The sequence below is a fragment of the Pseudonaja textilis genome, chromosome 5 (genome assembly GCF_049901715.1).
Source record: "Pseudonaja textilis isolate UNSWEBS1 chromosome 5, rPseTex1.2, whole genome shotgun sequence".
NCBI classification, from domain to species: domain Eukaryota; kingdom Metazoa; phylum Chordata; class Lepidosauria; order Squamata; family Elapidae; genus Pseudonaja; species Pseudonaja textilis.
The window spans coordinates 7,256,708-7,279,962 of NC_141994.1; the positions used below are offsets into that span (position 1 = coordinate 7,256,708).

Genomic DNA, 23,255 nt, shown 5'->3' on the forward strand with positions numbered 1-23,255 from the left:
TGTGGATCTTTGGTTATTCGGGTTTTCTCCCGCGTAAGATTGGAAGTATCTAGGCAACGTTTCGATGAAGTCTCATTCATTATCTTCAGGCTTGTGTCTTCGGCTCTGTGCTTCTCAGAGTGAAGCACAGAGAAGCACAGACCAGAAGACACAAGCCTGAAGATGATGAATGAGACTTCATCGAAACGTTGCCTAGATACTTCCAATCTTACGTGGGAGAAAACCCGAATAACCAAAGATCGATCGATCTATCTATCTATCTATCTATCTATCTATCTATCTATACATACATGTATGTATGTATGTATGTATGTATGTACGTATATATGTATGTATATATGGTATTCAGCTTTGTTCGGGTATTTTTCCACATCATTATAGTTGTGCTTTTAAAGTTGTAGCTACAACTTTAAAAGCACAACTATAATGACGTGGGAAAATACCCAAACAAACTGAATACCATACATGTAAGTACCCGCAAAACCTTATTCACTTGTTTATCACAATTTTATTCCATTCCTCTGTGAGCTCAGCTCCTTTTAATTCTTCCAAGAACTTTTTGGGATATTTTAGACTTTAACCTGAAAATAGTTCAGTTCCCTATAGTGAAGGTAATCCTTGGCTAACAAATGTAATTGGAACTGTGAACTCTGTCATTAAACAATGAGGTCATTAAATGTGATGTCATGTGACCATGTTGAACTTTATGGCAGCAATTCCAGTGGGGGTGGTTGTTAAGCACATTGTCCATGGGGTACAGGGATCATGTGATTGTTGGGTACAGGATCATGTGATCGACATTTGCAATCTCCTGCCAGTTTCTCCATTTTCTTTGCTTGTTGGAGGATAAACAGTGCAAGTTACAAATGTGTTCAGAGGATGCTGCAACTATTGTAATTGAGAGCCAGTTGCTAAGCGTCCAAATTGTGATCATGTGACAATGAGGACATTGTAATAGCTGCAACAATAGCTGCAAGGGTAATAGCCCTTCAAGGACTAGCCATAAGTGTCCTTATTCAGCATTGTAGTAATTTTAAATGATCGCTGAACAAATAGTCATTAACTGAGAGTTACCCCTATTCATATCTTTCCTGGGCTCTTGAAATACTGTATACAGTGCATTCAGAAAGTATTCAACCTCCCTTCACTTTTGTCAATTTTGTTATGCTGCAGCCTGATTCTACAGTTGTTGAAATTCATTTTTTTCTCATTAATCTACTACACTCAGTACACCATAATGACAGAGTGAAAACAGAATTTTAGAAATGTATCAAAAAGAAAAAACTGAAATATCACATTGGCATAAGTATGGCAACCTCCTAAATAGGAAACTCGTTGACTAGTGGAGAGAAGTCCAAATGTGCCATTGTGTATATTGGTTGTTCAAAACAAAAGGGAGAAATAGAAAGAAAAAAACTTTTATATACCTTTTTTTAATATAATGTATTGATAAATAATGCAGCCACAGCATAAAGACAATGACTTCTGGAATTCCTTTCAACTGCATTTGTGTTTTCTTATGTGTAACAAAATAAAGTTTCTAAGTGTAAATTTTTGCTTTCATTCATATTGTACTGAGTGTGCTGGGAAGGCTGTGTAACCTGCATGTGGTCCACTTTGAATCATGTAACTAGGAGGGGGTAGGACTTAGAATAGATAAATCACTAACATTCTGAGCCACTGACCAATATAAGGGATCCACTGGTGATTATTTTTTCTTTGTAGTCCTGATCTTTTTCCCTGATCTTTTTCTTTTACTGACTACTCCCTTCTTACTTGATTCCAGACTGTTCAGGTTTCAGAGTTTTCTTGAACTGTGAGGTGTTTGATGCTCTCTGAGCTTGGTTGATTCCTTGCAGACATTTCATTACCACATTAGATAACATCATCAGTACACCAAAAATGCTCCAGGTCAACCCTGAGCTATAAATATTATCTTCCATTGTTCTATTAAACTCATAGACAGAATTTTAACCTCCTTTCTTTCAAACGTTCTGTTGTAATGGAAAGAATAAAAATCCAACATACAGCATCTCTAAGTAGCGGGACTAGCATCTTAGGATCAATTCCAATAAGTAACAGTGAAGTATAGGGAGGACATGGGAAAGAACAGCGCTAAGAATATTTTCAGAGTAGGATAAAACAATTGCTGCTTGAAAATCATAGTAATTACCTGCTCTGGCAGAGAATGAGGAGATGACAGGCCTTTATATATTTCTTTCTTGTGACTGATTATATAGAAGCCAGCAAAAATGAGAGTAATCAAGCAAAATGCCAATGTAATAATATTTTGGTGCAATTCTGGCTGTCTACTATTAATTTAAATGGGTGACACAGTTTGCAATATTAAATTTATAATTGAAAGCTTTGTTAAAATTTAGTAACATTAAAATCTAAGCAGTCAGTTGTTTCATAGACAACAAGTCTTAACTTTAAGAGATGTGTAAAGTAGAATTAGGAGGAAGAAGTGTGATTGTTTTTATTTTTAAGTGAACTTTCTGTTGCAAAAATTTTCCTAGAAATATTGCTCAAAATCCTGCCATAATGGTAGAAAATCATAGTTTAATGAGTTACATTGTTATATACATTCTATGGCCTTCTCAAAGTTTCTCAAAGTATTGCCAGATTATCACACCCTAAAGAGAAGGTGATGAATTTGGCATGATCTTGGTCTGTTCCTATTATTCTTGCCAACAAAGTAACATCTGGCCTTACTGTTAATTCTATCAAGGGTGCCCAATAGAAGCCACAAATTACATCATGTCCAGCATTATGTCCATCTCCTTATAATCATGACTGATATAAAATACATTTTACATAATAGTCTAATGATACGTATGATGTCGGTTTCCTTTCTCATTCTCATGAATCATCTAGTATTGGAGGTTCAAGTTAGCAAAGCAGCTGTTCGTGGTGGTGTGTACAGCATCAATATTTCAGCAATTGCTAGATTGCAACTGAGTGGCTTTATAAGTGTTCTTGTTTCATTTTTGGAATTTGTGAAAGGAACCGTAATCCAGAATATATTTTCATTTAGAGGTGTTCAGCATGCTTTCAGACCTAAGCTGGTGATTCTGGGCATCTGTCAAGTGATATACATTTCTTTCTTGTCATATGTCTTGTCATTTGTGGGGCTGCCACAGAGAGGAAGGAGTCAAGCTATTTTCCAAAGCACCTGTAGGCCAGACAAGGATGGAAACTGAACAAGGAGAGATTTAACCTGGAAATAAGGAGAAATTTTCTGACAGTGAGAAAAATCAACCAATGGAACACCTTGCCCTCGGAAGTTGTGGGAGCGCCATCACCTGAGACTTTCAAGGAGAGATTGGACTGCCATTTGTCAGAAATGGTGTTGGGTCTCTGTTTGTGGGTGGGGGTGAACTAGATAACCTACAAGGTCCCTTCCAACTCTGTTAATCTATAATCTGTAATATAAAGGATGGGGAAAATAGGTGAAAATAATAGATTGAAATAATACTAGATCAGCACATTTTTCATGGAAACAGAAATGTCTTGTGAAAATTTAACATTTACAGTACATATAAAATGATAGAATCATGACAGGGAACCTTGTAACCATTTCAAAGAATATGGAAATCTATGGAGATTTGCTAACCTCATATGATAGGGGCATTTTAAATTTGACAGATGCTGTATCAGAAAGAAGGACTATGAACACCACTTTGCTACTCTTGCACTAAAACATTATTTGACCTACTTATGGTCAATTAGACATTGGATGAAATATGGAAAATATATAGAAATGCAAAACTCTTGAATAGGTCAACTTTGCTGAAGAAATGAATTTTGAAATCAAGTGATTGAGAAAAAGGGTTTAATATTAATCTAAGAACCAACTGAGTTTCCAGATAACTGTATTTTAAAATAGAAACTAATAATGAATGAACTCAAAGTTGAGGATAATGAAAATGACCAAGAGCCTCTGGAAAAAAATGCAATGATGCTAAAATAATAAAATGGATATATGATGTCATATATGGCCCATGACTGTATATTTGTGTCCTGCTGCCTGATTCAAAATTTACAAGAATCATGCTGTATATTGTTCTGTGTCCATCCCAGCAGGTTTGAGTCACGGGTATTTTTGGATTCGGAAGCGATGACATTAATGTAAGAGCATATGGCTTTATTCCAAAGAAGTATAACAATGTAACATTAAACATAACATCATAACATAAAATAGCAATCAGAGAATATTCAAAAATATTCAAGAACAAAAGGAAGACAAAAGACTTCTTCTGCCAGTCAAGGAACCCAGAAAAATGATTGTGCTAAAACTCAAATTTCATGTTCAAGGAAAAGACTCATACTTCGATGTATTGGCCTTGCTGAGGATTTGTGATCTGGCAGGACATTTGTAAATGTTACTCCTATCAACTTTTCTGGCATTGTCACATATTGGTGTAAAAGCATATGAATTAGAGCGCAGTCTTCTTGTTCAGAAATTAACAGAATATCTTTTAGAACAAAATTTGTGGCTTTTATAAACAAATGAAAAGCTATCAAATATGTTTAGCTAAATCACTTCCCTGATTCCTTTCGATTTTTAGGAGCCTTAAATCAAACAAAGTGGGGAAAAAAATATCCAGCATGCAATGGTGCCAAGCAGTCACCTATAAATATTGATGAAGATCTCACTCAAGTAAATATGAACCTCAAGCAATTGAAGTTCAAAGGTTGGGAAGAAGAAACTTCAGAAGACACCCTAATCTATAATACAGGCAAAACAGGTACAGAATTCGAATTCATATTTGATTTGATATTCATGGAAGTTTTTGTTCACATGGGAAGCAACTATTTATAGTTTTCTCTACAGTTTCTTGATTTATTCTATCCTTTTAAATCTTTTTGAAATTAAGGTTCTTGCAATTAATGGGAAGACAGCTGGCAATAGCAAACAAGCATTAAATCATGAGGCCTCCAGGCACAAAAGAAACATATTAACAAAAATAGCTTTTCAAATAACATAATTCCTATAATCCAGTCCTCTTTATTTTCTGAATATAAATATATTTTAGCATAATATGCATGCTATTAATACTGCCTACATTATGTATAATGTTATGTTACAAAGGCCCAACTAATGTTTTCACAGAGTGCTTCATAAAGATATATTTAAAAATTTATCATACTTAATTGCAATGTTCTATTTCAAGAGGCATTGTTCTAATTATTGAGAATTTACCATGTACAGTTTATCAGTATATTGATAGGTCACATAAATAAATGAGTTAAAATAAACACATCATCTATTCCAATTGGTATTTAATCATATAAAATATTTTTGTCTAGAATTTGTTTAATAAAACCTGCAAATCTTCATATCAATTAATTCTAACAATTTCTATTCTTTTTGTATAAGAAAACACTGAATTATTCCTTAAAACTTACATTTGAATCACTAAATTACTTACTAATGCTTCATTTGAAAACTGAAGGGAAATTACAAAAACCTGAAGTGTGGAATAGAAATCTATTGAATATTCACCAGGCTTATAAACTATATTTCAACATTTGAAAGAGTGCTGTCTATTTAATTAAATTTGATATCATATTTAGTGTTAATAGTTTCCCTACTGTAACATATTATACTATTTATCTGCTGAAGCTATGTAGTTGCAAACTAATTATATTGCTACATAATTTAGTTTGTTCTTTTATTTTTCAGAGAATTTTTAAAGCAAACTGAACTTTTGAAAATTATAAATGGAAAAACAAAACTGATATATAAAAACGTTGTACTTAAAAGTGTTCAAAATATATTAAAATTCATATAAGTAATTTTATTTAATCTAACATGCAAACACTATATATTAATGCTTAGTTTAGATTCATGTTAACTACATTATGTTAACATAAATAGTAAACCAGGATGACATCGTGTTTCCACATAGACAATGGGACATATTTTCATAGAAAAATGTAGAAGAAATGCTTTATGGTGCGTGAACTCTCATCTCTGAAGTCCTTAGAAATGGTTACTTTAAACATTCAGCAGTGCCTGAGTAAGAGTATAAAATAATCTTTCTTAGCAATAAAATTAACCCTTTCTATATTGGAATCTACCTGTATATTTCCATAATTCCCTTCCATAAGGTATAAATTATACTCACTAGGTTAAATTCAAACCGTGTCCTGAATTGAAATATATGATGAGGATGATGAGGATGAGGATGCCTAATTTAACTCAAGTCCTGTTAATTTCAGTGGGAAAAAAATGTAGTTAACCTATTTTAAATTTCATTCATGGTGTGATATTATTTGACTTGTTAATCTTAAAATTAATGCTGATAAATTTGAAATGCAAGTTACTTTTTTCTTAGGGGTTTTTTTGTGTTTTTTTCCAGTGGAAATTAAGCTGAAAAATGAATACTTTGTAATTGGAGGAGGATCAGAAGCAATATTTAAAGCAAGCAGGATAACATTCCACTGGGGAAAATGTAATATATCTCATGATGGATCTGAACATAGTATAGATGGACAAAAATATCCCCTTGAGGTAATGATTTAATAACATTACAAATATCAATATATTTCTACGCATTCATTTGCCTAGACATAATTAAATAGGTATAAATGGCATTAATAAATGCACTTTTGATATGATAACCTCAATTAGTTCCAAAGAATATAGCCAGTGATGGGATTCAAATATTTTTATTACCAGTTTTGTGGGCATCGCATAGCTTGGTGGCCATGCCAGGGGAAGGATTCTGTAAAATCTCCATTCCCTCCGCACTCCTGAGGGAACATTACTGCAAATCCTATTCTTCCCTGCCCCCCACTAACCTGATTTCCAGTTCCGTTCTCCTGTGCAGGGCAACAAAAGAAGGCCCAGCTGATCAGCTGGGACTCGGGAGGCAGAGAATAGATGGAGGCGGGGCCAGTCAAAGGTGGTATTTACCAGTTCTCCGAACTACACAAAATTTCCCGCTACTGGTTCTCCAGAACTGGTCAGAACCTGCTGAATACCACCTCTGAATATAGCTAGTTTTCCATGTATGCTAGTTACTAATTCTGGACTCAATCTGAGTTGCTGCTTTTAGTCTTTCAAGGGGTGCATTCCACTGTTTGAATCCTTCTTGTGCCTTTAAGGGAGAGCACCAGAGGCACTTTTTTTCTCTAGTTAACATGACTTTTACCCTTTCATGGCCACATTCAGCTTTAATTTCCAACGTTTATAGAGTCTTAATTTAAATTAAGCAATGACAGGGCTGAAGAGTGCTATTGTTAGACTGTGCTTAGGTTAGCTTTAGCTCCACCTGAAACTTATTATGGTCCTATTTTTGACAGTTGTAAAGAGCTTTCGGCTTTCAAACTTTACTTTTTTTTTTTTTTAGTAGAATTGGAATTTCATACCATTTTGGCATTTTATGGGCTGCCCTGTCACTTTCCTTGTTATTTTTTTTTATTGCTGATAACTTTAGAACAATCAGAACAATATAGAATTAGCCTTTTCTGAAATCCAGCAAAATATCAGTTGAACAACAGAGGATTATGCATGGCTTTGGAATCATTTAAAATGTTGCTAATGTCCAGTGTCACCTAATAACTTTGATATATATTCCATTATTAATGGAAAATAATCATTAACTGTATAATTATTATTAATAATAATAAAAAAATTAATTTATTATTTAATTTAATATCCATATATTATATTGACTGAAACCAAGTGATATACATCTGAACATATCCGTGTTTTAAATTTCTAAAGTTTCTGGTATACCAGAACTAATGAATGTCCTTTGCATATTCTTTTCACAGTTCTATTAACATTTTAACTGTATTATATTATAGATGCAAATCTACTGTTATGATTCAAATGAGTTTTCAGATATCGACAAAGCAATTGAAGGAAATGGGAGATTAAGAACTTTATCAGTTTTATTTGAGGTAATAGTTTTTGTAATGTTTAGTGATTCTTTAACTTTGAAATGTAATTGTTTCCATTTGGAGGGTAAGAGTTATGCTATATGTATGGGTATTATTATTGTTAATTATTTTTGCATAAGAAGAATTAGCTTCATTTAAAAAAAAGGTTTGGGCATTAATGCGCATCTGTGCAAAATATTAAAAGAAGTGTTTTTATAATTTATTAACTGTCTAGCAATATCTTGCATGATTTCTTATTGAAAAAAAAATCAATCTTTCTTCAACAGGTTGGACTGGAAGATAATATAGATTATAATTCAATTATTGAAGGAGTGGCCAGCGTTAGTCGGTTTGGTGAGTCTGTGATAAAATATGAGAAATTATATGAACAGCTATCAATTTTAAGATTCTAAGCCTGATAATATATGAATTTATGGAATCTGGATACATGGCAAAAAAAATTTCAAATCCTTTAGCTGAAGTTATATAAATCATAGGGTTCCACATACCATCCAATAGGCACTTGGCATCTCAATGGAAATTGTTCTCCAACATGCTTAGATGCCATGCCAAATTTTCAAAGGAACATGGCTCTAATGCTGCGCAAAGCATCTCTCCAAGGAGTTTTAATCAGCCCTGCTCCTCTATTATCACAGCCATAGTATTCAGTGCCATTTTATGTGAATAAAGATACTGTTTTCTTCCCCCCCCGCCCCAAAAAACCCTTTACATATCATGACAAACTATGAACCTTCCTTATAAAGGCCAGGTAGCACATTAGTGCAGGATTGAAACTCAATATTTGACTTGGAATTTATTAGGAACTGTAATCCAACAGTTATGAGTTATAGTGATGATTTTAAAAAAAACATTCAACGAAATCAGAAGTTAATGACAAACTATTTCTATAAGATATGTGAGATCATCTGGAGTCAGGTTCATCTCAAAGGAGATTTTACTAGTGCACAGGGCGTCTTTGCGGCTCCCTCAGACCCTAGTCTAAGCATGTTCAGAAAAAATAGTCAGTTTCATTAGCATTTAAGCCAGGAATAATGTAAATTGCACTCAAATAAGCTGTAATAGCCTCCTTTATATTTGGTTTAAATATTATGGATTAGAAGAATATGTATCAAGAGAGTGGCTATAGCAAATGGTTTATTTGAGGGATCTGGGTTTTGAAATAAAACGCAGAGCAAATATAATGCATTACTCTCAGTAAGATATCATCATGGCATATTATTCAGCAACTCCAGTGAAGAACAGATTTAAGGTATTGAAACAATGCTGTACGAGTACCACCTCACCCTTCCTGAAATGGGTCCTTCAAGCATTTCCATGTCCGAGAGATCTCTGTGCTTCTGTTTGGCAAGAAGAAGCATGGAGAAGAGAACTGCCTCCCTTTTTCTACCCAAAGGAAACTGTGCCACCATGATGGAAAATGTTTTGTAGTAATGGTCCACTTTCTGTACTTCACAAGGTAGATGACAGAGCTGGTGAACTGTAATCACTTCTGTTGTTTATGAGACAATCACAGGCTCAGGGGATTTAGGAGCGTCTGCAAATTCCAGATTCCCAGCATGACAATCTAAAGGAAGCTTTGATTAATTAAATAGATACACACACTCATTTTTAAGAGTTACTCTCCTGGATTAAAGAATCAGACCATGTAGTCTAGCGTTGTTTTCTAGCATAAGCTAATGAGATATTTCAGGGAGCTCGTGACCATTAAAGAAAGAACCTCCACCTCTAATTTTTCCCTTCACTGGTATCTTAATCTAATAGTTCTTTTTTTTCTTTATTTCTGATACTTATACTAAAACTGCAGCTATTCGGGTATGGCAGGAAAATATCAGCAGGCGCAGAGAGATTCCCGAGCCTGTAGGAGGAGCAAAACTGAGCAACCAAGCTTGAAAAGGGACTTGCCTGGGTGCATGGATTACTGAACATTTTAGTCCATGGCTAGAGGGCACTGATTAACAATCTATCATACATGAATCTATGTAATAGGGATGCTTTAATTTGGTTTCCTTTCACAGACTTAAAACACCGGTTTTGCCTATAAACACTTCCATTTATCCTCATTTGAAAAATTAGGTACCTTCATGGTAGACTTAGAAAAATTTGAAAGATATTAAGGGAGTCTGGCACCATTACAAAGTTTAAGGCAACCTTTATCCCCCAAATTTTGGCCCTGGCATTCTAGGGCTCTGTGAGATGTAAATTATTTCTTGGGGACAATGCAAACCACAGGTTTTCTTATTTATATTGATTTTGAATAATCTTGAAGCCAATTCAACCTTGAATTCTAACCTAGACAGACCCATGCCTACATCTAGCTGCCCCATTTCTACACCATGCAATTTGGATTTTAAAATATCATCATGGGAACTTCTTTATATTTTGCAGGGAAGAAAAATGAACTGGAACCTTTCATTTTGTTGAATCTTTTGCCAAATTCAACAGACAAATATTATACTTACAATGGATCTTTGTCAACTCCTCCATGCTCAGAAACAGTTGAATGGATTGTATTCAAAGACACTGTTAACATTTCAGAAAACCAGGTGATTTATACATGTCTGAATGAAAGAGATGATTCTAATGGTAAAGAAAAATTATATGTAGCCAGCATCAGTCGACAAATCTACATGATTACAGTGAAACAAGGAAAGTGTTTCCTCAAGAAATAAATAGTTGTGGTATCTATATCTATACCAACTTTAGGAAAAGCATGTTCTTTTCCGAACCCACAAAATATATTTACTTGTTGGTGATTAGAATGTTATCTGTACCTACAAACTGACTTTATGATAGTATGAACTGTATCTGTAACAATGTTGACCAATAACAAGTATTTTGTTAAGACTCAGAATGAACTTCAAACTTTACAGCATGCTACTTCTCTTCTTTTCTTCCTCTTCTCCTCTCATGTACCACCTTTTATTTCTATTGTGGTTTAAAATGCCATTTTCGTGTACATCTGAATTCTTTTATTGACAAAAAGAATGACAAAATGAGGTTCTTTTAAAAAATTGTTTGAAGATTAAAATGAAATGGGGGTGGCATCAAAGTGAAAATCCCTGCACAATACACTGGAGTTTCTTTAGAACTATAGTGACAAAAGAAAATAGTCAATTGGAATGGAAGGTATGGAAAGAATTTAATAATGAAGTCAGCAACCTTAATATATTTGTCTAGAAAGATTCAAATTTATATTTTTTAAAAATGTTTGTCCATAGAGTTTATGAACTCTCTAGTTCAAAATAACTAATGTTCTGCTGAACAGAAAGTTTATATAGGAAGAATCAGGCAACATAGCATTTAAAGTAATACATGTTTCTCCATTATCTGAACGTGGCTTTTCAAAAATGTACTTCTTTAATAAATTACTTCTGTTTTTCTCCATTTCTTTTCTTTTTCCAGCTGTCAGTGTTTTGTGATGTTCTAACCATGCAGCAATCTGGTTATGTGATGCTAATGGACTATCTACAAAATAATTTTAGAGATCAACAGCATAAGTTTTCCGGCCAAGTATTTTCATCATACACTGGGCAGGAAGAAATCCATGAAGCAGGTACTTTCTTTGTTAGAATTGTGGGCTTAAGCATAATGTTTACCACAGTGAATTGCTCCTAAGGAAAACAACTTATTCAACTGTCCATATGCAGAAAGTTTTAAGACAATTATCTCTTGTGCTGATTAGCTGTGGGGCATGGACCAAGGAGAAAAAAATAAATTGGTAAATAAATTCAACCTTGCCAAAACTTGAAAATTTGTCCAGCCTGATCAGCTGTCATGCAGTGAATAGTTTCTGAAGCTATATCAACATAGGCCTGGGGATGCATATATAAGTACATGCCTTTACATCAGGCTAATGTCTTCTAGATGCCTTGGGACTGTTAGCACATCTGGAAAACACCAAATAAGAAAAGACTGTTCATATTACCTTCACCTTATTTAAATGAGGTACGAAATAACTCCCGTTCACAGCAAAAAGTGTGGATGTAAAATAAATATCATCTATTTGTGGTAATAGCATCTTACAAATGCCACAATTTTATATTCACACCCTGAGATCTAACACAAGCCCATGGTAGTTGATGATACCATCACACACATTTGTCACACAACTCACCCACATAAATTCCATGATTTGTTGTTTCAGTATGATCCAACCACACTGTGCATGAGCTTTGTCAAAAGCCAAAAAGCAATTAATACAATTGAATGAAGGCTTTTTGCTCACTGGATAAATCCAGGGCTGAGTATCTGCTCAGTCTTAACAAAGGAATATGTAACAAAATCAGGCAAATGATCATTAATATAGTATCTGTTTATTTTTTTATAAGAAGCTTTAAATGGGTCACACATTAAATAAGATTGTGTTATTAAACTTCAATTTGATAAAATGGGAAAAATACCAATTTAAAATTTATTTTATTGTGCAGGTTTAATGTTGGTAAACTATACTGAGTAGTGAGTGCCCCCTTGTGTTCAAAAGATAAATTCTGAAATAATATTTAGAGAAAAACACATTAAAAAACTTAAGTGAAATCAATTTAATGAAAATTGATTGGGCAATGGTGACATCACAATAAATGAGTTAGGGCTTTTTTATCTGAATTTAAGCCAATTTATATTTTAAGGCGGCTGCATTGAACTAGTTTAAATCTAATTAAAGACAGTTTAGCTTTTCTGGCCTGTGGGAAATCATTGATTTTTACCACAATACCACAGAACGTGTTTTCATTGCACCCAAATTATCCAAGCATTCATAGCAATTCTATACTTAATTGGATACAGAATGACCACTGTTGTTTTTTTCAAAAACCAAAACCTCTCTCGTAATCTGATACATCATTCAAGATCTTCCATCTTAAAATGAGAACAGATTTCCAGATTAAATCTCCAAGCTTAAAAAAAATACCAGGAGGATAGTATTATATATTTGAAACAGAGATGATCATATCAATTATTCATTTCAATTCCTTGATATGAGGAATATCCAATTCCTTGGATATTCTTCATATCACAGCAATAGTACATGTTTTATTTATTTCCTCATCATATTTATTCAATTCCTATTTTTTTAAAAAGGACATACATTTAACAAGTTAACAGGTGCTTCCAAAATGTTTATGTAAGAACTCATAATATATAAAGAGATATATTACAGTGTGAAAGCTAAAAAATGAGACTAACATCTCTAGTAACAATTCTAGTAAGGATTATGGAGTGCAGTACTCAAGTCTTTTGGGGAGGAGAACTATATATTGCTTAGTTAAAAATTAGATTTATTTTTGGGATGAAAGCTAATCTATGAATTTTTCTCTAGGTTTATCTTGTAATTGTTGTTGTTTTTTAATACATAGTTGCTATAACTTGTAAACCACCTTTTCTTTTTTTAAGTTTGCAGCTTAGAACCGGAAAATGTTCAAGCCGATCCAAAGAACTATACCAGTCTTCTTGTTACCTGGGAAAGGCCACGAGTTGTATATGACACAATGATAGAAAAATTTGCTGTTTTTTACCAACAGTTGGAAGGAGAAGACCAGACAAAGCATGAATTTCTAACAGATGGTTATCAGGACTTGGTAAATGACCATTTAAAAGGTTTTCTGTGAAGGTTTTATATAGAGCTGTGAATATGTTCCCGTGAATCAATCTATCTATCTATCTATCTATCTATCTATCTATCATCTATCTATCTATCTAATTCCGGATCTGAAAATTTTCCATCTTTAACTCTGAGTGGAGTTGCATTCCTGAAACAGAGTTGAGTTGCTGTTTGGAGCTCTTTCTTCAACTCAAGGTTCATTGCAGGGTTAATCATGCCCATTTTTTGATCTACGGTATTTACTCATAGGCACCCCTGGTTTTAGTTCCCTTCTGTTTAGATTATTACAGTCTGCTCTGCATCGGCCTTCCCTTGGGAACATTTAGAACAGGGGTCTTCAAACTTGGCAACTTTAAGACTTGTTGACTTCAACTCCCAGAATTTGGCTCAGGAATTCTGGGAGTTGAAGTCAACAAGTCTTAAAGTTGCCAAGTTTGAAGACCCTTGATTTAGAAGCTGCAATTGATCCAGGTTGTGGCATTAGGAGCAGCTTGAAACGCCCATCTACAGTGCTTCATGAGCTGAACTGCAGGTTGGCAGCCACATAACCTGTATAAATAAATACATAAGTCTCTCACAATAAAGATATTATTAAAAGAACAAGAAAAATCTGAAAATAATTACTCATCTGAAACAACTTACTATCACAAAGGAAGACAAATAGTGGTGTACTGATCACATATCATTTAAGCCAATGATATTCAAATTCATATTGATCACTTGCCTTAATGGAAATTCAGTCCAGTTTTTAACTCCAAATGTTTGATGCATTCTCCCATTTTAATGTTAAATGTCCATGTGGATGGTATCCAAAATATCATCTGATTATATTATAATTTGTTGTTGCAATGTTTTAAAATAATTGCTCTGTGTTGTATAGCAATATATAATTGCTCAGTGGTATAGAATCATATTCTAATTTGCAAAACCCTCTAAGGCTTAGCTAGAGATAGTATCCTTAGTCCCCAAATAAATGAAATTTAAAAAGTTTAAAATTGGCCTCAGGCAAATTTCCAAATTCTTCTTCTTTTTCCATCTACACTTTAAAAACTCTGGATTCTCTATAACATAATGGAGTGGGACATAGGCATAACTGGAGAATAGACTCTCTCCAAAGCTTAAGTAAGTTACCTTAAGGGATCTTAAGAAAAGAAGCTTTGCTGCCCATTTTTGTCTACCAATCCATCTGACAGATTGCTTGGGAGGTCATTTTCAGAGATGCTTTTTAAAAGCTGGAAAACCTATAGCAGAATAGGTTTAGAATACGAGAATACGAAATCACGAGTCTCAATCCTCTGTATCTTTAATACAATTTGCAGAGTGAAAAGTTGATGCTTGTTGTAGCCTGTAGCCAACAGTGGTAAGTGGTATGCTGAGTCTGCCTTTTTTTCTTTTCTTTTAACAACCTTGTAACCCTTTGCATTGGGGTAGAGTAGGGGCGACTGAATGAAGCTGAACATTAACTAGCTGGATACCCTTCTTGATGCCTCTGTGGAATCTGCAGCAGATATTTTCACTTTGTGCCCAGAGAGAGAAATGTCTGCTGCTATTGACAGCCCCACGATTGTGACGTGAGAGCTCCACCTCTCGGCCACCATGCTGCTCACTCTGAGTCCACATATGTCAACATGAATACTGTCTATTTTGAAATTGATTGCCGTGATGTTAAATAAACTATGCAGTACAGATAGTCCCTGATTTGAAACTATTAATTTGACGTTACAGTAGCACTGAAAAAGTGACTTACAGCCAGTCCTCCCATTCACCCTGATTGCAGCATCCCCATGGCCGTGTCAAAATTCAGTCGCTTGGAAACTGGCATGTATTGATGACACTTGCAGCACCCGAAGGTCATGTGGTCACTGCATTGACACAGTGGTTAGAAGGCAGTACTATAGGCTACTTCTGCTGACTGCCGGCTGACTGCAATTTGGCAGTTCAAATCCCACCAGGCTCAAGGTTGACTTCCATCCTTCTGAGGTGGGTAAAATGAGGACCCAGATGTTGGGAGCAATATACTGAATCTATAAGCCACACATCAAGTTCACTTAATGATTGCATATTCATTTAACAGATGCTGCTATTTGCTTCACTTCCTTGCTTAGCAATGGAAATTCCACACACACACACACACACACACACACACACACACACACACACGGTTATGGTCATAAGTTCCTGTACAATTGAATTTAAATGTGTTTAAGTTTGCAGCCATGGTTAATGTCCCAAGAGGAACATAAAAAAAACCCATTTCCCCTTGAATATTACGAGAAAAAAAAGCACAACTCCAGTAATATATACTGCATATATAATACATAAATATACATATATCTACTCTAAACATACATACTTAGACACATACAAATAGATTTCAGTCTTGAACAGAGTACAGTCTACTAGATGGTTGTGGAAACCTTTACAGAATCTTGTATTGTGACTATTCAGTCAATGCTTAACAATTTGTTTTCAACTGCTTTCTTCAAATAATGAGCTATGGATGAGTGGAAGTGTAGGAATGATTAAAATTACATATTTATTTTTATATTAAGTTAATTTAAAATCCTTTTTGTCAATGGAATTTTCTGTGACTAAAGAAATAAAATATGTAACTTTATATGAAATACAGAAAGTAATAAATATGGTTTATGAATTTAAATCATTGCAGGGAGCAATTCTGAATAATCTGCTGCCCAATACAAGTTACATTCTTCAAATAGTTGCTGTTTGTGCTAACGGTCTGTATGGAAAGTACAGTGATCAAGTTATTATTGACATGCCTTTGGATGACCCAGGTAAGTTTACAAAGGTAAACTTTACTTAAAAATCCACAATGGTCTTTTATTTGCAAACCAGCTGAAAACACAATGCAATGGTATTTCAATATCAGTGTTCTTCACCTTAAAATCTCATTTTCTGAGATATTTCAAAGATTCCTTTGAAATGTTAGAACCTGATTTATTACTTTAGAATAAAAATAATATCTGGGGGTCCATAATAAGTTTTATTATGAGCTGGTACATCATATATGCCAAAGATTACTTTTAAAAATAATAAATTAAATCTAGATTCAGATTCCTACATAACCTGATTCCAATTGTAGAAAAAAAACAATAAGTGTCTGTGATGAAAAGAATGTGTAAAACATGACTTTTTTTTTTTTTTTTGGTTAAGGAAAGACCTGTGACATGGGACACAGTAATTCACAAATTCTGCTCTTGTGATTCTGAAATTCCATTGCATGTTGCTTTTCTGAAATATAATTTCAGTGCAGTGGTGATGGAATTCCCTTGCTTCTTAATGTTGAATTGCTGAAATCAGAAGACTAACAATTAATTGCACTTATTTCAAAACTTTATTTTCACTCTTGAAATACAGAATATGACTCACTTGTTTCTGTTTCTCACTGAAATGAATATTATCCAATTTTGTAGGTAGTACTATCTATTGTAGTGTCACTAATTTTTTAAAAAATTTCAGCTTTCCTGTAAAACAATAGCACTATTGCACATTTGTTGGAAGGGCCTAATTTCTGTGAAATATTCTTTGAGCAAATATATTATGACCATAATGTAATAAAACCATAAATATATAATAAAATATATATATATATATATATATATATATATATATATATATATATATATATATATATATATATATATATGGATCTTTGGTTGTTCGGTTTTCTCCCGCGTAAGATTCGAAGTATCTAGGCAACGTTTCGATGAAGTCTCATTCATCATCTTCAGGCTTCTGTCTCTGGCTCTGTGCTTCTCAGAGTAATGTGAGATTGCAGCTGCTTCCTCCTTTTAACTGCCAGTGGGGTGGGACTTGATTCAGTGGCGGCTTGGCTGTGTTCTGATTGGGTGGGGTGTGTTCTCATTGGTAGGGGTTTGGCTGTGTTCTGATTGGTTGGGGGTTAGCCGTGTTCTGATTGGTTGGAGGCGTGTTCTGTTTAGGTGGGGGCTTGGTTGTGCTCAGGTTAGTCTTAGTTGCTGGGGATTTGAGCTGGTGAGTTGTGATCTTGCTGTTTGGCTTCTAGTTCGTGGTCCTGCTGCATCTTCATAGTGGGTGTCGGTTTGCTTCATGTATGGCTTGGAGGGGTTTAAAGTGGGTAGTGATGCAGCTGCAGTGAAGCTTCTGGTCCAGAGTCGTGTCTCATCTTCTGGGTGGGTGGGAGTCTGTTTTCTACATGGAAGTGTGGTGGTGGCATCTTGTGTGGCTCTCATGGGTGTGGGTCTGGTGTCCTTCTTCATGTTAGGTACTCGTCTGTTCATGAGGGCGGGTTTCCAAATGGCTGGAAGGCGGGAGGTGTCGTCTCGTTTGTTCATGCTGTGTGGGCGTTTTTCTATCTCTATGGCTTCTCTGATTATTCTGCTGTTGAAGTGTTCGGTTTTGGCGATAGTTCTGGTATTTTTAAAATCAATTTCATGTCCTGTGGCTTTGAGGTGTTGGACCTGGGAAGAGGTTGTTTCTTCTTTTTGATTGAGTTCTTATGTTCTTCAATGCGTGCACTTATTCTTCTGTTAGTTTGTCCAATGTATGTGGTAGGGCAGGCAGTGCAGGGGATTTCGTATACTCCTTGGTTTTCTAATTCGATTTTGTCTTTGGGGTTTCTTAGGATGGTGGATATTTTTCTGTTTGTGCAGAATGCTGTTTTGATGTTGTGTTTTTGGAGGATCTTGCTAATTTTGTCTGTAGTGCCTTTTATATATGGGAGGAGGGCTTTGCCATTTTCTTGTTCTCTGTCTTGGATTTTGGTTGGGGTTTCTTTTTGGATTAGGTGGGTAATCTTCTTTCTTTGGAATCCATTGGCTGTAAGTACATTGGTGAGAGTGTGTAGTTCGGTTTTTTGGTGTTGTTCATCGGCTAAGCATTTTGTTCTGGAGATGAGTGTCTTGGCTACGGAATTTTAAATATAGTTCAGAAGGGTTGGTGAACTTTCAGGATTCAACAAGAGAACAAACATCCATTCATGAAACACTGAATTTGCTCCCTTGCTGGTTGTACAGTGTTTTTTTTGTTATTGTTTTTAAAGAATATATTTCCAAACAGCTTTAAGTTGATAGTTTTTTTACTCTTTTTTTCATTAGAGTGAATTAATAAGATTAATGAATGAATTAATTAATAAGATTAAATGTATTTGTTATTCTCTTTATCAACAAGAACTCATAGACTTATTCAACATTTGTTTTCTTCCAAGCAAGGAAGTATGACATTAGGAAACTTTTTTGTTATTAAAAAGCTCGAGAAACTAATTTGTCTTAGACAGACTTATTGTGATGAACTTGAAAAAGCTTCTGTCTTTCTTCTTGTCCCCTTTGGCATCTTCTCAAACGAGACACATCCTCATTTTTTAGCCTGGTTTCTGGTTTATGCAAATAAAGTTCACTTGCATTTATTTCTTCATCAGTATTCAAGGGTGACCTGGCTCTTCATCATGAGCTAGTGCTGTGTTCAGTGTTTTGTTGGTAATTTAAATTGAGCAAATGATGGCAAAAATACAGGAATATGTAAAACTTTATCAGTGAGTATTTTTTAAAAGAAGAGAAGCAGCATTTGTTTATTTAAAGCATAACGTTTCTGGCTAGAAGCCACCCAGTACAGTTTTTATATAATTAAAATAAAGTATAGGATCTGAAAATACATACTTTTAAAAAGAGGAGTAGAAAGGGAAAGGGTGAATAAGTTGAGGCATCACTTCTCCATGGTTATAGTTTGCAAAAGGAATATCTGTACAATTGTGCTGTAATTGTGACTAATGGATGAAATAGAAAAAATATTTAAACCAACAAAATGTGTGTGTGTGTGTGTGTGTGTATACATACATGCATATACAGTGTATATGTGTGTGTGTGTGTGTGTATCTTTGGTTATTTGGGTTTTCTCCCACGTAAGATTGGAAGTATCTAGGCAACGTTTCGATGAAGTCTCATTCATCATCTTCAGGCTTGTGTCTTCTGCTCTGTGCTTCTCAGAGTGAAGCACAGAGAAGCACAGAGCAGAAAACACAAGCCTGAAAATGATGAATGAGACTTCATCGAAACGTTGCCTAGATACTTCCAATCTTACGCGGGAGAAAACCTGAATAACCAAAGATCCACATACAAATACCCATGAGAACCTCATATATATATGTGTGTGTGTGTGTGTGTGTGTGTGTATACATGTGTGTGTGTGTATGTGTGTGTGTGTGTGTGTATATATATATATATATATATATATATACATACATACATACATACAGATACACACATACATATACAGTGTGTGTGTGTGTGTGTGTGTGTGTGTGTGTGTGTGTGTGTGTGACTTTCAGTACTGAGAAGCCAGGGAATATCATCATTATTTTATCCATTAGCTTCTTAGTCTTCAGAACATAACAGGTAAGACCATTTTTCCTAAATATGTAATAAAATTCTGCATCTCTTTTTGCTTTGTATTTTTAAAAAAATGCTTGTATTCCATACTAGTTTTTCTTGTACATGTATGTACCTATGTACACTGTTTAAAACCTCTGGTTTTAAATTCTACACCAGAAAAAGTATGTTGCAATATATTTTTTTTATTTTTATGGAACTTCCACTTATGCTCAAAATATTCCAGTTATTCCTATCTTACTAATTAAGGAGTACAACTAGTTCTTGGGCCAGATCACACTGGCTTGCAAGAGGCAATTGTTAAATTTCCTGAAATTTTGTGAATCGGTTGAATGTGAAACTGAGTCCCGATGACTGGCTTGCCAATCAGCTTTTGGGTTAGCAGTGCAGCGATGGCAATGGAGTTGCCAGCGTTGAGTTTTAAACATTTACCAGCATATCAACGGTTGTAATCTTCTCAAGCCTCTTCCCTTTTAGCTGGTGATTTGCAAAAAAATAGCATATGCCTACATAGATTTGTTTTTTCCTCAGATCAAATAAACTTGATATGGTTGTTGACTAGCCTAAAAATGTTGTATCTGGAATTGACTATTTAAATATATTTAAGTTCTGTCCTGTATTAGAGTAAGGTTTATGATATAATAATAAAAAACTAAAAGATAAATAATTAACTGGTAATGGAAAAAAAATCCAGATGTATTAATATGATATCTGTCTTGTTTTAGTAGCTTAGAACTTCTAAGAACTGACTTCTTAGACTAATTCTAACATTCCTTTGGAATGGGCTGTACAGATGGACACGTTCCATAGATTCAAGTTAAAGAAAGTCACAAGGGTGCATTGACTTTCCTGCTTCCTTAATAAACAGACTAAGATATAATGTATGAATTCATGATTGGAAATTTTGAATCTTTTGTTTGCAAAAAAACTACCAACAAATTTAATATTTTGAAATGTGATGAGGATATTATGGCATTAGTGCTACACATTATCAATTTTAAATATATTATTTACTTGAAATATTTGATTCCAACTTTAAACGTTCATCAAAATACTAAAAAGTAAAACATTAAAACAGAACATAATTCAAAGATGGTAATATCATGAGTAAAATATGGGATGAGCAATATTAGGACTAACTTCCAAAATTTAGTATGATCAGTTCCAAATTTAAGACATGCAAATACAACTCTGGTACTATATGAATCAAAAAATAGATTGCACTTTCCCAATACACATGGTTTATTTTATTATTATACTTTTCTATTATCTATGTTATCTATGATCCTGTGATCACCACAGTCACATATAACTTGGTCCTTGATCATAGAAGTTCCAATATTAAATTAATCTTCCCTAATCATTTGTATTCTAGAATAGATTGATTCTATCAGAGTTTTCTAGATAATTATTCATGTAAAATCAGTACTTTATAATGTTTCTGCTATATACCATACCACATCTCAGAAATAATTATGCTGGAAACCAGAGCACAGAAATTATTCAATAATTCTATTAAAACTTTTTAAAAATACTTGTAACGTGAATTTTTTAAAAATAGAATAGATCTTAAGCACTTTAAAAATTTGTTGTCTATGTATTTAGAATGTTAGTTTAAACATTCATATTTTTCTTTTGTAGAAATTGAACTGTTTCCCAAATTGGCTGAAACAGAAGATTATGAGGTATTGTTATTACATTATCTTGTAAGCTATTATGCTACTGCTATTAGAAAATAAAAATGTTGAGTTTAATAGAATAGTCAGTGTGAATATTTGGACATTTGAAGTAAAATATTTAGCTATCGCAAAGTCAGTCTGAAGCATTCTAAATAACATGGCAAGTTACATTAAAGCATGAAAAATGATTACAGGGCTTCAATTCTATAACATGTGTCTAAAAGTAGATCCATTGAAATAACAGTACATATATCTCAGTAGACACTTGTAGGACATGACTATTGATTGGCTATATAAATCAGACCGACTTATATCAATGAACAGATGCTAAAGCATCTTCTCAAAAATATACATTATACAAAATGCAGAAAACAGCCATACCCCAAAATAGGTTTTGCCATGTGTTCTTTAAAATAAGTTTCCCAATGCTGTTCTTCAAAAGAGAACGGAAATAATTATACATAGAGCTTATTATTGGATGGGAATAAAATGTAATTCATGACATCAAATGAAATTATTTTCTGGTTCATTACCCTGTGTATTTCTTAATATAATGATTACATATATCATTGAAAACATTATGTATGTTTGCAAAATTCTGGAATATTGCTAATTTCAAAAACAACTTGGATGTCTTTTTCCAAAGGATAATCCAGAGAGAGGCCACAGTACTCTATTACAAGGGTCCCCAACCCTCAGGCTGCAGCCCATTATAAGGCCTTGGTCAATTCAAGACTGGGCTGCAGAAATAGCAGGTGAGCACCCACACAGCTGCATTTGTGCGAGCGGCAGGCACATATGCCCACCACTTGTACAAATGGAGTCGTGTACATGCGTGCACATCCCTGCCACTTGCATGTAACCATTCCCTTTTCCTTCCCCTTGCCAGTCTGCAAAGCCAGGGGATCCCTGCTCTGCTACTATAAGCTACAGAAATACAGTTCTTTGTAATAGCTTAGTTCATTTATTCAGGCATTATTTAAGAGGACATTAACTATATTTTATACATGGTGGTTGCCTATTTTTAAAGGAGGAAGATGAAATGGAAGATGAAAGGACAGAGTTGGATGAAGACGCTACTGTAATTGCCAGTAGACATAGTGCAACAAACCAAATACAAAAAAGCAAGTTCCAGTTTACCACATCTAGCTACAGTCAGGAAAGAATAGAAACAAAATTCAATGGAGATGGAACACAGAGATATCTTACAGAAGAAAAAGACCTGCACGGAAAACATGATCGTTCCAAAACAATTTTTCATCAAACTTCTCCACCTATCACTGAAGGACTAAAGGAAGAAAATAACCCCATGGAATTTCAAGCAGCAACGGCAATTGTTCCTCCCGTAAGCAGCTCCACCAAAGGTAATGAGGAAAAGTATGCACACACCTTTTCCGGCAATGAAACAACCAGAGAATCTGCTGCTGATAGTAGTGAAGATGTTATAGAGGTATTTGCTTTTAAGCCTGGCCCAGAAACTGATGACTCTTGGGGTTCCATTCCTATCACCTCTGCTACCCAGTTAGTTACTATGGAGACATCTCAGGAAAATACTTTTAGTTCTGGAAGTCCAGACACAACCACGCAGGATGATCTTTCTCAAAACAATGTCAAAATTCTATCAGAAGACATGTTACCCTCAAAAGCAGAAGAATCTGCCCCCAAAATACCTGCAATCAA

The 23,255-nt window shown here is 34.4% G+C and overlaps 1 protein-coding gene across 1 annotated transcript in view; it reads left to right on the forward strand.

Annotated features, from left to right (window-relative positions):
* Positions 1-23,255, forward strand: part of PTPRZ1 (protein tyrosine phosphatase receptor type Z1) — a 101,695-nt gene that overhangs the window by 46,970 nt on the left and 31,470 nt on the right. The window contains exons 3-12 of the mRNA XM_087934064.1: positions 4,572-4,751; positions 6,369-6,520; positions 7,822-7,917; positions 8,184-8,250; positions 10,303-10,460; positions 11,320-11,470; positions 13,306-13,490; positions 16,182-16,308; positions 21,538-21,581; positions 22,606-22,939. Of these exons, the coding sequence (XP_087790190.1) occupies positions 4,572-4,751; positions 6,369-6,520; positions 7,822-7,917; positions 8,184-8,250; positions 10,303-10,460; positions 11,320-11,470; positions 13,306-13,490; positions 16,182-16,308; positions 21,538-21,581; positions 22,606-22,939 (1,494 nt within the window). The remainder of the gene's footprint in view (positions 1-4,571; positions 4,752-6,368; positions 6,521-7,821; positions 7,918-8,183; positions 8,251-10,302; positions 10,461-11,319; positions 11,471-13,305; positions 13,491-16,181; positions 16,309-21,537; positions 21,582-22,605; positions 22,940-23,255) is intronic.